This window comes from Centrocercus urophasianus, unplaced genomic scaffold (assembly GCF_019232065.1).
Source record: "Centrocercus urophasianus isolate 14NV4802_14NV808 unplaced genomic scaffold, USGS_Curo_1.0 seq_564, whole genome shotgun sequence".
NCBI lineage: Eukaryota > Metazoa > Chordata > Aves > Galliformes > Phasianidae > Centrocercus > Centrocercus urophasianus.
Genome location: NW_024885160.1, coordinates 13,319 through 25,061, shown reverse-complemented (window position 1 = coordinate 25,061; position 11,743 = coordinate 13,319). Strand labels below are relative to the sequence as shown.

The window sequence follows — 11,743 nt, the reverse complement described above, 5'->3', positions numbered from 1 at the left end:
ACCTCTCAGTCCCCAAAAGCCCCACCAACGTTCACAGAACCACTCCGTTCCCAGGACTGGTTTAATTAGCCCATTAACCAGCCTGCCCCACAGCACGGCCCCCATCATACAGGCACAGGGAACCCCTCCCCACATCATTTTCCAACACGCGTTATTTTCCAACACAACCCACTCTCGTTCCCTCGCTGCCCACCAGCAGTGCCCACCCCACATGCAGCGCTCCCTCCAATTCCACCATTTTACCCCCGAATTCTTCCCGTCATGGCTCTAAAATGCCCCCGGCTTGGCAGCCAGGGAGGGGTAGACCTCAGGGCAGCAGCAAGGACCCGCAGGAGCTCCACGAAGGGCACAGACATGGGATGCTGCAGCGGGACACGGATGTGCTGGAGGGTGTCTGTATAAAGGTGACAAAGCTGGAGGTTTCCCAGCAGCAGCACAGCAGAGCTACATGCAGCTGTGGGGAGGAACCCAATTCCCACAGCCAGAGCCCCAAAGCAGCTCCTCACAGCTGCTCCTCCCACCTTCAGGAAGAGGAGCACACAGCCATAGGCGCCAGGCAGGGTGGGATGGTCCAGCCACAATGCCCAGAGCCCACGGTCGAGGATGGAGAGAGAAGAGCAGGCAGCAGCCCCATCTTCAGAAGTGCCCCCTCGCCCTCCTCTCCCCCTCCCCTACACAGGCTCAGAGCACAGAGGCAGTTTGCTGCCGCACTCATGCGGGCTCTCCCTTCTCATGTCGCTCTTCTGGTGCCCTCACGAGCAGTGGAGCTGCTTGTAGGCTTTCTGGCACTCGTTGCACCAGTAGCGCTTCCTGCCCGCGTCGCTCTGGCTGTGGTGGACGAACTCGGAGGCCCAGACAAAGCTCCTATTGCAGCAGAGACACAGGGTGAAGTGATGCCGGTCAGCGTGCGTCCTCTGGTGCAGCACCAGAAACTTCTGGCTGGAGAAGTTCTCCATGCATTCGGTACACGTATACGTAATTTTCTGAGGAGACAGTGGGAACCGGCTGGGGTTGGACTTCTCCCACTGCTCCCTGGTGCTGCTGCCCTGGGTGTGGGGCTGGGCGGCCCTGCAGGGCGCCAGGCTGGAGCCCCCCTCGGTGTCGGAGGGTGGGCAGAACCCCGTGGCCGCCCGGATCCGCAGGTGACGCCGGATTTTCTTCTTGGACTTGAAGGTCTGGTTGCATTCGATGCAGATGTACGGCACCCAGTTGCTGTGGCTCTTCTGGTGGATGATGAGGTTGATCTTGAGCAGGAAGTTCTTCCCGCACACCACGCACCTGTAGAACTTCTCTCGGGAGGAGTTTCGCTGGCAGGCAGCGGTTCTGCCCACGCTCTCCTCTGGCTTTGCCAGCAGATCAGCCGAGCTGCTGGGCTCCACGTGTGCTGCTGTTTGGCAAAGGTCTGGCATCTCCTCCTTGCTCGGCTCTTCAGGAGCATCCGCTGCCACACACTGGCCGCTGTTCCCTGCACCTTTCAAGTCCTCCTTTTGCAGACCCTCCTCGGCACCGATCCGCTCCTGCAGGACCTCTCCTGGGATCCCCACCTCAGCACCTGCTGGAAATTTGGCAGAACCCCAGCATCACTCTTCCGCTCAGTCCTGAGAACAAGGCATAAAGACCCAGGGGGCATAAAGACCCTCATGTCTCCCTCTCTCCTCGCCCAGGAGCTGCTACCAATGCCAGCACTGCTCTCTTCTTCCAGCCCAGTGCCTTCCCAGACCATAGACCCACCCAGAGCACAGCTGGACACCACTACAGCCAGTCACCTCAGACACCCCAAGGGATGATGAACATCACTGAGGATGGGAAGAGCCCAAAAGAGACATCAAGGGCTCATCCTTCAGCGCAAACCAACTGACTGACTTGGTTCACACCAAGCCATATCCCATTTTTATATAGTTTCAAAGCTGGTAACTGGATTTACTGCGCTAACCCCTTCTTGGCCCATGTGAATCATGTAGAAATCTGTCCAAAAAGCCTCAGCAAAGGTTCATGCAGAGCTAATGCTGCATACTGTGCTCCCTGAGCCCCCAGCCCAGCAGGAGGGAGGAAGGGCTCTGCACTTTACCTGCTGCAGGAGGAAGAGATGGAGGCAGGCTCAAGGTCAGCACTTCCTGGCAGCACGTGGGGATGGGGCAGGGAGGGGAGGTAGCCAGGTGGCTGAGATCTGCTGGAGCTCCTATGGCTTCCTGAGGAACGTGTGCTACAAGGGCAGAGGCGGGGATTACGACCTCAGGTGAGGCACAGCCAGGGCTCAGGGTCCCTCGCTTCGGTGGACTCGCCAGACACTCGTGTGCACTACTGTCAGATGCATCCGAAGGGCTCCTGCTGTCCTCCAGGCTCCTGCATCTCCCTGTAGAAGACTGCTCTGTCTCCACCTGCAGCAGGGCTTCACCGCTCGCACAGCCAGGACCGTCGGGTTCTGGGGACAGAAGAGTGCTCATCATCACCAGCCCCTGCTGGGGTCCATAGGAGCCAGCACAGGGCCGGAGGGTCCCCTCTGGGGGTCTCAAGGCACTGGGCTCCGTGCCAGGGGGAGACTTCCAGGCTACTGATGTTCCCAACACAATCCCCTGTGCACGGCCACAGGAGCTGCCCCTGTCCCTGTGGCTGAGGGCAAGGACCGCTGGCGTGCTGGTAAGCAGGCAGGAGCCAGGATCCGTGCATGGCTGAGACTCAGCATCACTCACCTGCAGCTGGCTTCAGGGACACCGCCGTGCCCTCCAGGCCTGGCTCTGCTGGTTCACATGGCTCTCCTCTTTCCATCTGCAATAAGACTTCAGGCTTGGCTAGGTCACAGTCTGCTCAAGGACAAGACAAACATCAGAGACGTGAAGCATCTTTGCAGGTGCATCCACTGTCTTCTGCACGTGCTGTCATCATACAGCCCACACCCCATCCATCAAAACCTCACCTCCAAACAAGCTGCACGCCAGGAGTTACAGGCAAAGACAGGGAGCTCTATGGAGGATCTGAAAAGCACCCTCAGGCTCATCTGATAATTCATCTCTGCTCCACCTAGGATTACTAGACAAACCTGTTCTCCCAGAATTCCCCCACACAACAGGTGTAAAGTGCCCTGAAGACAGGAAAACAATCTGGCCCACTGCAGGATTTGGCTCGTGCCTCATTTTTCACCTGGGTTGTACTTGGAGGTGAGCTCACGAGATGCTAAGGGGACACCAGCTGCAGGGAAATCCAAGCCCACTGCTCCCTTCACCTCAGCACTGGGTAGAATCAATGACAAGCGTGAGGGTTTCAGGTTGGACAGAGCTGATTTTGTCCACGTGTCTGCTATGATGCCATGCTCTGGCCTTAGGAGAAAACCAGTGTTGGTAACACGATGATGTTTCAGTTGCAGCTGAGCAGTGCTGGGCAGACATTTGGGTTTCTCAACTTCTCATGCTATCCTGCCAGCAAGTGGGCTGAGTGGCACGAGGAGCTGGGAGAGGACAGAACCTACACTGGCCAGAGAGAGATGTTCCATACGACATCGTGGGATACACACAGGAAACCTGACAGAGATCGTGGCAGTGAGAATTTGTAAGGCAGCTCAGAGAGGACGGCATCCCAGCTTTCCACAAGGAGACACTGAGCACTTTCTACCCCCTCCTGAGCCCGACAGCCTCCACTTGCTCCCAGAGGGGACAAGAGTTGGAGCTGATTGTTTGGGGCTACAGATCCCAATGAGAGGTAAAGAAAAGCAACCCAGGGAGAGCAGCCCGGATAGCGATGGGAAATGCCAAACCAGCACGGATGCATACACAGGGACACCAGCATTTCACAGTTGCTCTGCATCACGCTCCGATGCAGCTCCTTCTGCTCATCATCCAGGAGGGCCCACTCGTCCCTGCTGAACTCCACAAAGACATCCCTGAAAGTCACCGGCAGCTGTGGGCAGAGGGCTGGGCTCAGTGCGTCTGCCAGCTCCTCCCAGCCAGCTCCCAGACCCTGAGAGCCCCATTAGCAGCCCTTCAGATTCACCAAAAGGCCCCTTCGCCCCTCCTAATGGGCCCACAAGCAACCTCCAGGCCCACTCTCAGCCCCCTCCCCCCATCAGCCCATTCAATCTCTCCATAGCACCATGTGCATCCCATAGGCTACTGCACTGTTCCCAAAATGATTTCTCAGTCCTTCAAAGGCCCGTCATTGACCCCGAAACCCAAATCTAGCCTGCCTCACCCTTCTCCCAGAATCTCTGTGCAGGAGCCCCATGGCTCAGTACCAGCCCCAGACACCCCCAGCCCCCTTCTGGCCCTTGAAGCAGCCCCCAGCTTCACACCCAGAGCATCAAAAGCCCCCAAACTGCTGAAAAAGCATCATCCCCCAGCCTCGGTTCCACAAAGTCCCCATCAGTAACTGCCAGACCACCTCACAGCCCCACAGACAACCTCTTAGCCCCCCACAAACGGACCTCAGCCTGACACCCAGACCCCCATAAGGAAGCCCTACGTTGATCCCCTGCCCCACAAACATCGCCTCAGCCCCCAGGCTGACCCTCAGCCAAAGGCTCCATAACAGCCCCCAGCCTGACTCCCAGCCTCAACACAGCCCCATAACGACGCCAGGACCGACCCCAGCCCCCCGATCACCCCCTCAGCCCGAACGAGCAGCCCCCAGCTCAATCCCTGCCCCCTAACAGCCCCGATCAGAGCCCCCACGTTCACCTCTGCCCCACGCACCTCCCCAGCCCCCCAGCAGCACCACCAGCATTCTCAGTGCAGACGTCCAGCCCGGGAAGCTTCACCCCCAAAGCCACCGGCGACCCCCAGCCCCACTGACACTCCTTCACAGCCTGAGGGCTCCCGAGCAGCTTCCAGCCAGACCCCCAGCCGGCCCCACGAGCAGCCGCCAGACCCACGACCGACGCCTCCCCGAGAAGGGCCGTACCGAGGGCAACCGCGGCCCCCAGGCTTCCCTGTCCCTCAGCGCAGCCTCTGCCCGCTCCAGCCGCCGCTCCAGGGCCTCGATGCGGGCGTACAGCTCCTCCATCACCACACCGACACCCGACGGGACGGGACGGGGCAGCCCACGGCACCCGCCCTCCCCCATCGCTCCCACCGCAGGCCTCGTGCAGGCAGCGCCCCCTGCTGGTCGGGATGCGCGCTGCACCGCTCTCTCGGCTCACGTGGCGGTGCCGCCTCTCCTCGCCGCGCATGGCGCCCTCCGGCCGGCAGGGGGCGCTGTTGCAAAGAGCGGCGGCCAGGCGGCACCTCCCGGCGGTACGGCGCCAGGTGCGGTCGAGGCGGCGGCGGCGGCTCCGGGCGCGGGGCAGGTGGGCCGGGGTCCTTCGGTTCGGTTCGGTTTGGCTCGGTGCGGTTCGGTGCCGTTGTGCGGGGACGGGAGCCGGGTCTGGGTGACGCTGTGTGGGGAAGGAAGCGTGGGCCCGGTGTCTCCGCACAGACTTGAGGCCCTGGGTTCGGTGCCCGCACGTGGAACGGCGGCCGGTCCCACGGCCCCGTCCCGGTGCCGTGTAGTGGGGGCGAGGCCCGGCTCTCCTGACCCCGCACGGAGAGATAGCGGCCGGTCCTGCCGGCCCCATGCCGGGGAAAGCTCCATCTGGGCGCCCTCGCAGAGGTGAGGCCTCGTGTCCCCGCACGGAGGGATGCGGAGGGCTGGGGTCCACACGTGGGATGAGGGCCCCGTGTGGGGGCAGGCCGCGGTCCCAGGTGAGAACCCGTTCCTGGTGACGTGATACGTGGGGGGAGAGCTGGGATGGATGTCCCCAGGCAGAGCGAGGGCCCCGGTGCCGCTGTTCCCTACCTGACTTAAGAGCCCGTTTGCCAGCGGAATGGGAAAGCCAGGCCCCGGTGTCCTCTGTGTGGGGTTAACAGCCCGGTCCTGGTGTCCCTGTATGGGCGGGGAAGGCCGGGTCTGGGGTCCTGGCATGGAATTAAGGCCTCGCTCCTGGTGTCTTCACATGAGGTCACTGCCCCGGTCCTGGTGTGCCCGCCGTGCCCTCACAAGGCAGGAACCCCAGTCCTGGTGTCCCCATGTGAGAGGCTCAGTCCCGGTGTCTCTGTATGGGGAGGGAAGCCCTCTCCCGGTGTGCCAAGGCCTCACAGCTCTCCCTCCCACCCTTAGCAGCTCAAGGACCCTGCAGGACACCGGGAGCAGAACAGCTGCCGGCCTCAGCCTGTCCTTTGGAGCGGGACATGGCCTCCGCGCTCCCCGGCAGCTGCCTCTGCTCATCCGGCCTCCCTCAAGCACCAGGTGAAGCCGTGCCAAGCAGCACCGCCAGCATCTCGCTGTGGACAGTGGTGGCTGCAGTGCAGGCGGTGGAGAAGAGCGTAGAGGCCCACGCCTCCCGGCTGCTCAACCTAGAGCGAAGGACGGTAACCACTGAGAAAAAGTACTTGGACTGTGAAAAAACAGTGGTGGATTTTGGGAACCAGCTGGAGAGCAAGCTGACCGTGCTGGGCACTCTCATCCGGGAGTACGGGCAGCTGCAGCGGCGTCTGGAGCACATGGAGAACCTGCTGAAGAACAGGAACTTCTGTGTGTTGCGTCTGCCCTCCGGCCTCAAGGTAACAAACTGCACCCACAGGGTGGTGAGGCACTGGAACGGGCTGCCCAAGGAGGCTGTGGATGCCCCATCCCTGCAGGCATTCAAGGCCAGGCTGGATGTGGCTCTGGGCAGCCTGGGCTGCTGGTTGGCGACCTGCACACAGCAGGGGTTGGAGCTGGATGAGCATCGTGCTCCTTTGCAACCCAGGCCATGCTGTGATCTGGATGTTCCCTGTGGGCACTGAGTGTGCCCCAGTGCTGGTGGCACCTGGTTGAGGTTTCCCAGGAAACCCTTTATTTCCCCAAGCACATCAGCTGCCTGTGAGGAGGATGTTTTACTGTGCTAGAAATGCAAATACAACTGGGGGTGGTTGTTTGTATGTGTATTCCAGTTTATATTTACTCGAATCTCTTTGCAAAAGGACAGATGGTTACTAAATCCCCATAAAAATAACACTGAAGGAAACAGAACGGTGAGAAACTGGCAATATGCTTGCCCTGAATTAGCACAGAGGAAGAAAATTCTTCAGACTGAGGATCTGAGTCGTAACGATGCTTTGAGGCATAATTTCTTTTGTCTTTTCAGCACCTAATGTATGGTAGCAGTGATAAATAGAAATGCAGAAGTTCTCTCTTGGTAGTGCTGTAAGGATGGCAGAGGTATCTGTGTCAGGCTGAGTTTGTGACTTTTACAATTGCAGGCCCCAGAGGCATCTGAAAGTGACACGGCTTGCTTTGCTGAGCAAGAGTGGGAGAACCTGGAGGAATGGCAGAAGGAGCTGTACAAGAACGTGCTGAGAGGGGACGGTGAATCTCTGAACTCTCTGGGTAAAGAACGCTTTTAAAGTCAGTTCTGGGTGCTTCTGGGTTAGCTGCCATGGGGAACTTTCCTGCACTCAGGAGCCAAAGCTGTAGAAGCACACAGAGGTCTGTGCCCGCTGCCAGCATGGAGCACAGCTCGTGTTGCATCCAGAGCCTCAGCGCTCAGTGGAGTGGGAACTGGCTGCTGACTCTCCCAGAGCCCTGCTGTGTGCCAAGCCCAGCCTACCAGCCCCTTCCCTCGGGCTCTGGGTGTTTTTGGTGCTGGGATGGAGTTTTCTGCCCAAGGCCATCTGCTGGTGGGCCGTGCAGAGCCCCCCGTGCAGTGGGCTCTCGCTGGATGGTGTGTTTTGGCCAATGGAGCTGTTCTGGGGCATGCAGCTGCTGCCAGTACTGTTTGAAGAGGTACATTCCTCCCCGTCACTACTTGGCTTGGCACCTTGTTCCCTCTCCTGTCACCTGCAGCAATGAGAGCAGTTTGATGCAGCACAGAAACATTAACATTTCTGTTTCTCAACAGATTATGCAATCTCCAAACCTGACCTCTCGTCCCGGCTTCAGAGAGGAGAAGTGCCCTGCAGTGAGGTGACCTCAGGACAGAAGGAGATTCCTACCGAGCCGAATGCAGGCAAGAGATGAATTGATGGCATTTTTTACCCTTGGGGATAATGAGTGTGTGGTGCTGTCCCCAGACAGAGAATATGGCAGGTGATGGTCCTAATTTACTATGAAAGGAACTTCTCAAGGAGAGCAGGCTCCGGGGGAATGACAGTGTCAGAAAGCACACAGTGGGTTTGATCTCCCATTAGCAGAATATCTGTTGATTAGATCTGGTGCAGGCAGCTAAGGCAGCAAAGGAGTGCAGTGCCCTAGAGAACAAGAGCAACTTGAAAGAAGAAAACAGCATTTGGGGGTGTGAAGGGAGCATCTGTGGGGCTGGGGGTCAGCTGAAAGGGTCCTTCTGGGACTGGGTGTCTGCCAGACCCAAGGAGTGTTGGTTGGAAAGTGTGTGCTTGGATGTAGCACCAGGGAGGATGCTGTCCTGAAACATTGTCAGCTGTGGGGTAAGAGGAAGCCCTCTCCCTACAGGGCTGAGAACAGCAGGTAGTGCTGAGGAAAGGTTGTGTAAGAAATTGGGGTGGCAGGGAGCAAGCTGGCTGCAGGGAGGGAAGAGCCAAAGTGCTGTGATACCCAGTAAGGGAGTTTTTCTCTTGACATCAGCAGACTTCAGCATTGCAGAGCCGAGCTTCGCGGGAGCTCTGAAGCAGAATGAAGAGGTGTGTGCGGAGGAGCAGGAAGCCACGGAGGGTGCAGAGTTTACTGAGCTCAGCGTGGGTGAGTTCTGAGCAGTGCCACCAAGTGCTGTGCCACTGCAGAGCCGGTGCTGCATGAGGGCACCCCAGATGTTCCCCCTGCATGTGCCGGGCCCTGGGGAGAGAGCAAGAGCTGTGCTGAGGTTGAGAAAGCGGACTGAAATGTTACAGACAGTTTGACGTGTAGGAAGATTGAAGTGATGGGTGGACGAGGCGTTTCTGATATTTTTCCCTGGAATTTCTTCTGCTTTTGGTAGCAGTCTCAGAGGAAGGAGCTGTGCTCCAGAGGAGTCCCTCAGCACGTACCTGAGGGCTTGATACCAGCTCTGCAGTCATTTCCTTGTTTCATACTTTCTCCCTCACTCTCAGTCCTGGTCTCTGTTTCTTCTTGTGCTTCATCAGAGGCGTCCAAAGGCCTTGTTCAGTTTTTGTTGGTATTTGCCCTGCTGTGAGTGCTCTTTTTCACGTCCACCCGTAGTGTCACCTCTGCATGTTGTCACCTTGTTACGTACACATCCAGAGCAGCACATCTCAAGTCAAAAATTGGGAGTGTTGATGTGTTCCCCTTCAACAAAGAGGCTGCACAGGGGGGGTCACCACATCCTGGGAGGAGAGGGAAGGTGGATCTCGTGGAAAGGGCCGCCACCATCTGAAGAGTGTGAAATACTGGGATGTTGGTGTATGGAGGGCAGCGGATGCAGTGGGAAGCAAAGTCCTACCCCAGGTTCATGAGATCTTAGCACCTGGGAGGAGGAGGACAGCTGGAAACAATTTTGGAAGCTCTGGGCAGCGCTGAAGTGTGTGCTGTCTTGGAAGGCAGCGCTTCTCTCTGCTCCCTCTGTTGTGGCTTCTGACACTCGCTGCTCAGCCAGCTGAAATGGCAGCATTCCTGTGCTCTTCACTCATATTCTGTCTTGTTTGAGTTCTCCAGTTGACTCAGTACAGCAGTGTTTCATGCTCCCTGCTAAGAGGGGCCTGTTTGATGCAAGGGTGGCAGGGGAAGGATGGGCGTTTTAGAAGCATCTCTGTCTCCCGGCAGTGAATGTCCCCTTTGTTTTTCTCCTCAGTTCCAGCTGATGAGGTGATAGCATTCAAAATAGAGCAGCTGGACTCTGACGAATGCCTGCAAAGCTCAGAGTGTCCCGCAGCTTTATCCGGGGAATCGGAAGACGTGGTTTTCCAGAGCGCCAACGAGGTGCTGCCCTTTGACAGTCAGTACAGCTCTGCTGTGCCCCTGGGAAACCAGAGCATGAGCAGGTTGGTGCCATCTGCTTCTGGGGAAGGCGATCTTGGTGAAATCAACACCGTCACATTCTACAGGCAAGAGTATCCCGAGGAGAGGCCTCACTCGTGTGTTGCATGTAGGAAGGGCTTATGTCTGAAGAAGATGCTGATGATGCAGCAGCAGAATTACAGCACGCTGTGTGGCAGTGAGCCCGCTGAAGACGAGAACATCTTCATCCATCAGCCTCACCAGCAGATCCACGTTGCCACAGAGAGCTTCAAGCAGAACCCGAAGGTAAAAGCTCCCGCTGGCGTCTCAGCCACAAACAAGGCACGTGGCAGCTCCAGGTGCATGAAGAGCATCAGCAGCAACCGCAGCAAACCTGGGCACCCGCAGGGGAAGCCTTACAAGTGCAGCAAGTGTCAGGAGTGCTTCTCCCAGAAGAAAACCCTCATCGTCCACCAGCGCGTGCACTCGGGCCGGAGCCCGGGGGTCCTTTGGTGCTCGTACTGTGGGAAGACTTTCAGCCATCCCTCCAATCTGATCCGGCATCAGAGGATCCACACTGGGGAGAGACCATACCAGTGCAACGAGTGCTTGAAGCGCTTCACCCAGAAGCAGCACCTCCTTCAGCACGAGAAGATCCACCTGCGAGAGAGGAACTGCGCCGTCAGGAGTCACACGAGGGAGGCACCGCTATAGGGCTTCCAGGTTGTGCAGGGCTCGCGTGGCCCTACAGCCCCCGGGCGAGGAAGGCAGGAGAGGACAGAGTCTCTGCTGCTCGGCATCAAAGTCTCTCTATTTATCATAAAGTAGAATTAGGATCCACCACGGCATGACTGCCCTCTTCTGCGTGGTGGTGATGATGCGATACCTCATAGTTAGCTGAAAGTCTCTTAAGAACAAAAGTGTGTCGGGTCTCTCCAGGTTTGAGTCAGTTATTTGAACTGGTTACAGCAAACAGCTGCTTTTCACCTGGAGTTTCCCTCCCTGCATTCCTTGATGAATTTCTGCTGTGCTCAGTTTCGTGGGCAAGCTTGAGTGACGTGTTTAAAGGACTCCAGGATATTAAAGACATGCACGAGAGGAAGTGTCACTGATGACTTGCAGGGAGACCCTGGGTTTGTACTGCAGTGACAGGGGAATTCCCTTTTTGTCTTGCTTCTGAGCACACCTAATAGAGGCAGCATTGCCCAGGCTCCTCCTGGTACCTCTTGGACTCCCAGTGGAACTGAAGGGAGAAACAATTGATAAGCCAGAGGCAGTGCTCAGCTGTGCCCTCAGGCTGAAGTGAGCGCTGGGATAATGTTCTGTATCTGCCCCTGCATTAACACTTTTTCCTTTGTCTTTATTGTCCTCATCTCTCTTTCCTCCTGCTAGCGTGGGGTACGTATGCTCTTCTGATAGTAGAGATGGGCTTTCATTGTATCCCAGAAGGAAACGCGTTCGGCCAACAGCCCCAATACATCGTGCAGCTTCAGGGCTCACAGCACTGTCTGACCTGGCTTAAAGCTGCTCTTTGATCTCCCCATTGCTCACGGGGCTTTTGAAACCTCTCTGCCACTTCCTGGTCCCCAGGTGCCCACTAGGACGGGTGCATGTGGCTGGCTCGTGCTTGCAGGGACAGAAGTGTTCCTGGGCAGGTCTGTTAGCTGGAAGCTCTTCTGGCCCAGCAGTGAGCTCTTTCCAGGACCTCGCTGTTCAACGCCACCTGCCCTGATGTTGGAGCACAAGACAGCAGTGCTGCTGTGCCTGTTGCAGCCAAGCGGCGAGGCAGCTCCAGGCTCTGGTTTAGGCTAACCTGACTCCTGCAGAATCTGGAGCAGGTTGGGGTGAGCCTGTGTGAGCCTGTGTGAGCCTGTGTGAGCCTGTGTGAGCC

General features: G+C 57.7%; 3 protein-coding genes across 7 annotated transcripts in view; 1 reads left to right on the top strand and 2 right to left on the bottom strand.

Moving 5' to 3' along the window:
* The window catches only part of LOC122169697 (zinc finger protein 212-like), a 5,657-nt gene extending 5,394 nt beyond the window's left edge, over positions 1-263 (bottom strand). The window contains exon 1 of the mRNA XM_042836036.1: positions 244-263. Coding sequence (XP_042691970.1) covers positions 244-263 — 20 coding nt within the window. The remainder of the gene's footprint in view (positions 1-243) is intronic.
* On the bottom strand, positions 60-5,013 carry LOC122169696 (zinc finger protein 282-like). Of its 4 annotated transcripts, XR_006171612.1 has the most exons (6): positions 4,891-5,013; positions 3,765-3,891; positions 2,691-2,801; positions 2,069-2,422; positions 522-1,555; positions 60-394 (listed from the first exon to the last, which is right to left on the bottom strand). XR_006171612.1 is itself a non-coding variant. In XM_042836033.1 (5 exons), the coding sequence occupies exons 1-5, from the start codon at positions 4,990-4,992 to the stop codon at positions 753-755; spliced, it is 1,497 nt and encodes a 498-aa protein (XP_042691967.1). In that variant the 5' UTR covers positions 4,993-5,013; the 3' UTR covers positions 60-752. The 4 variants fall into 4 exon arrangements, 3 of the variants coding, with proteins under 3 accessions (XP_042691967.1, XP_042691968.1, XP_042691969.1); XM_042836033.1 differs by having other exon boundaries at positions 60-1,555; XM_042836034.1 differs by having other exon boundaries at positions 60-1,552.
* Positions 5,014-5,630: 617 nt separating this feature from the next.
* Positions 5,631-11,743, top strand: part of LOC122169694 (zinc finger protein 777-like) — a 14,599-nt gene continuing 8,486 nt past the window's right edge. Inside the window, exons 1-5 of one of the 2 annotated variants that reach the window (XM_042836028.1) lie at positions 5,634-6,527; positions 7,209-7,335; positions 7,847-7,954; positions 8,551-8,661; positions 9,707-11,736. In XM_042836028.1, the coding sequence (XP_042691962.1) occupies positions 6,024-6,527; positions 7,209-7,335; positions 7,847-7,954; positions 8,551-8,661; positions 9,707-10,566 (1,710 nt within the window). In that variant the 5' untranslated portion in view covers positions 5,634-6,023 and the 3' untranslated portion in view covers positions 10,567-11,736. Of the gene's footprint in view, positions 6,528-7,208; positions 7,336-7,846; positions 7,955-8,550; positions 8,662-9,706; positions 11,737-11,743 lie in introns of those variants that run through there. The other variant, XM_042836027.1, reaches the window with a different exon arrangement.

What these genes read in the sequence shown, in the direction of transcription:
- LOC122169696 (XM_042836033.1), bottom strand. Translation starts at nt 4,992, where the DNA reads ATGGAGGAGCTGTACGCCCGCATCGAGGCCCTGGAGCGGCGGCTGGAG. An exon ending in GGGGGCCGCGGTTGCCCTCG is followed by an intron (nt 3,892 to 4,890) that starts GTACGGCCCTTC and finishes CTCTGCCCACAG; the next exon opens with CTGCCGGTGACTTTCAGGGA. An exon ending in ATCTCTTCCTCCTGCAGCAG is followed by an intron (nt 1,556 to 2,068) that starts GTAAAGTGCAGA and finishes CCAAATTTCCAG; the next exon opens with CAGGTGCTGAGGTGGGGATC.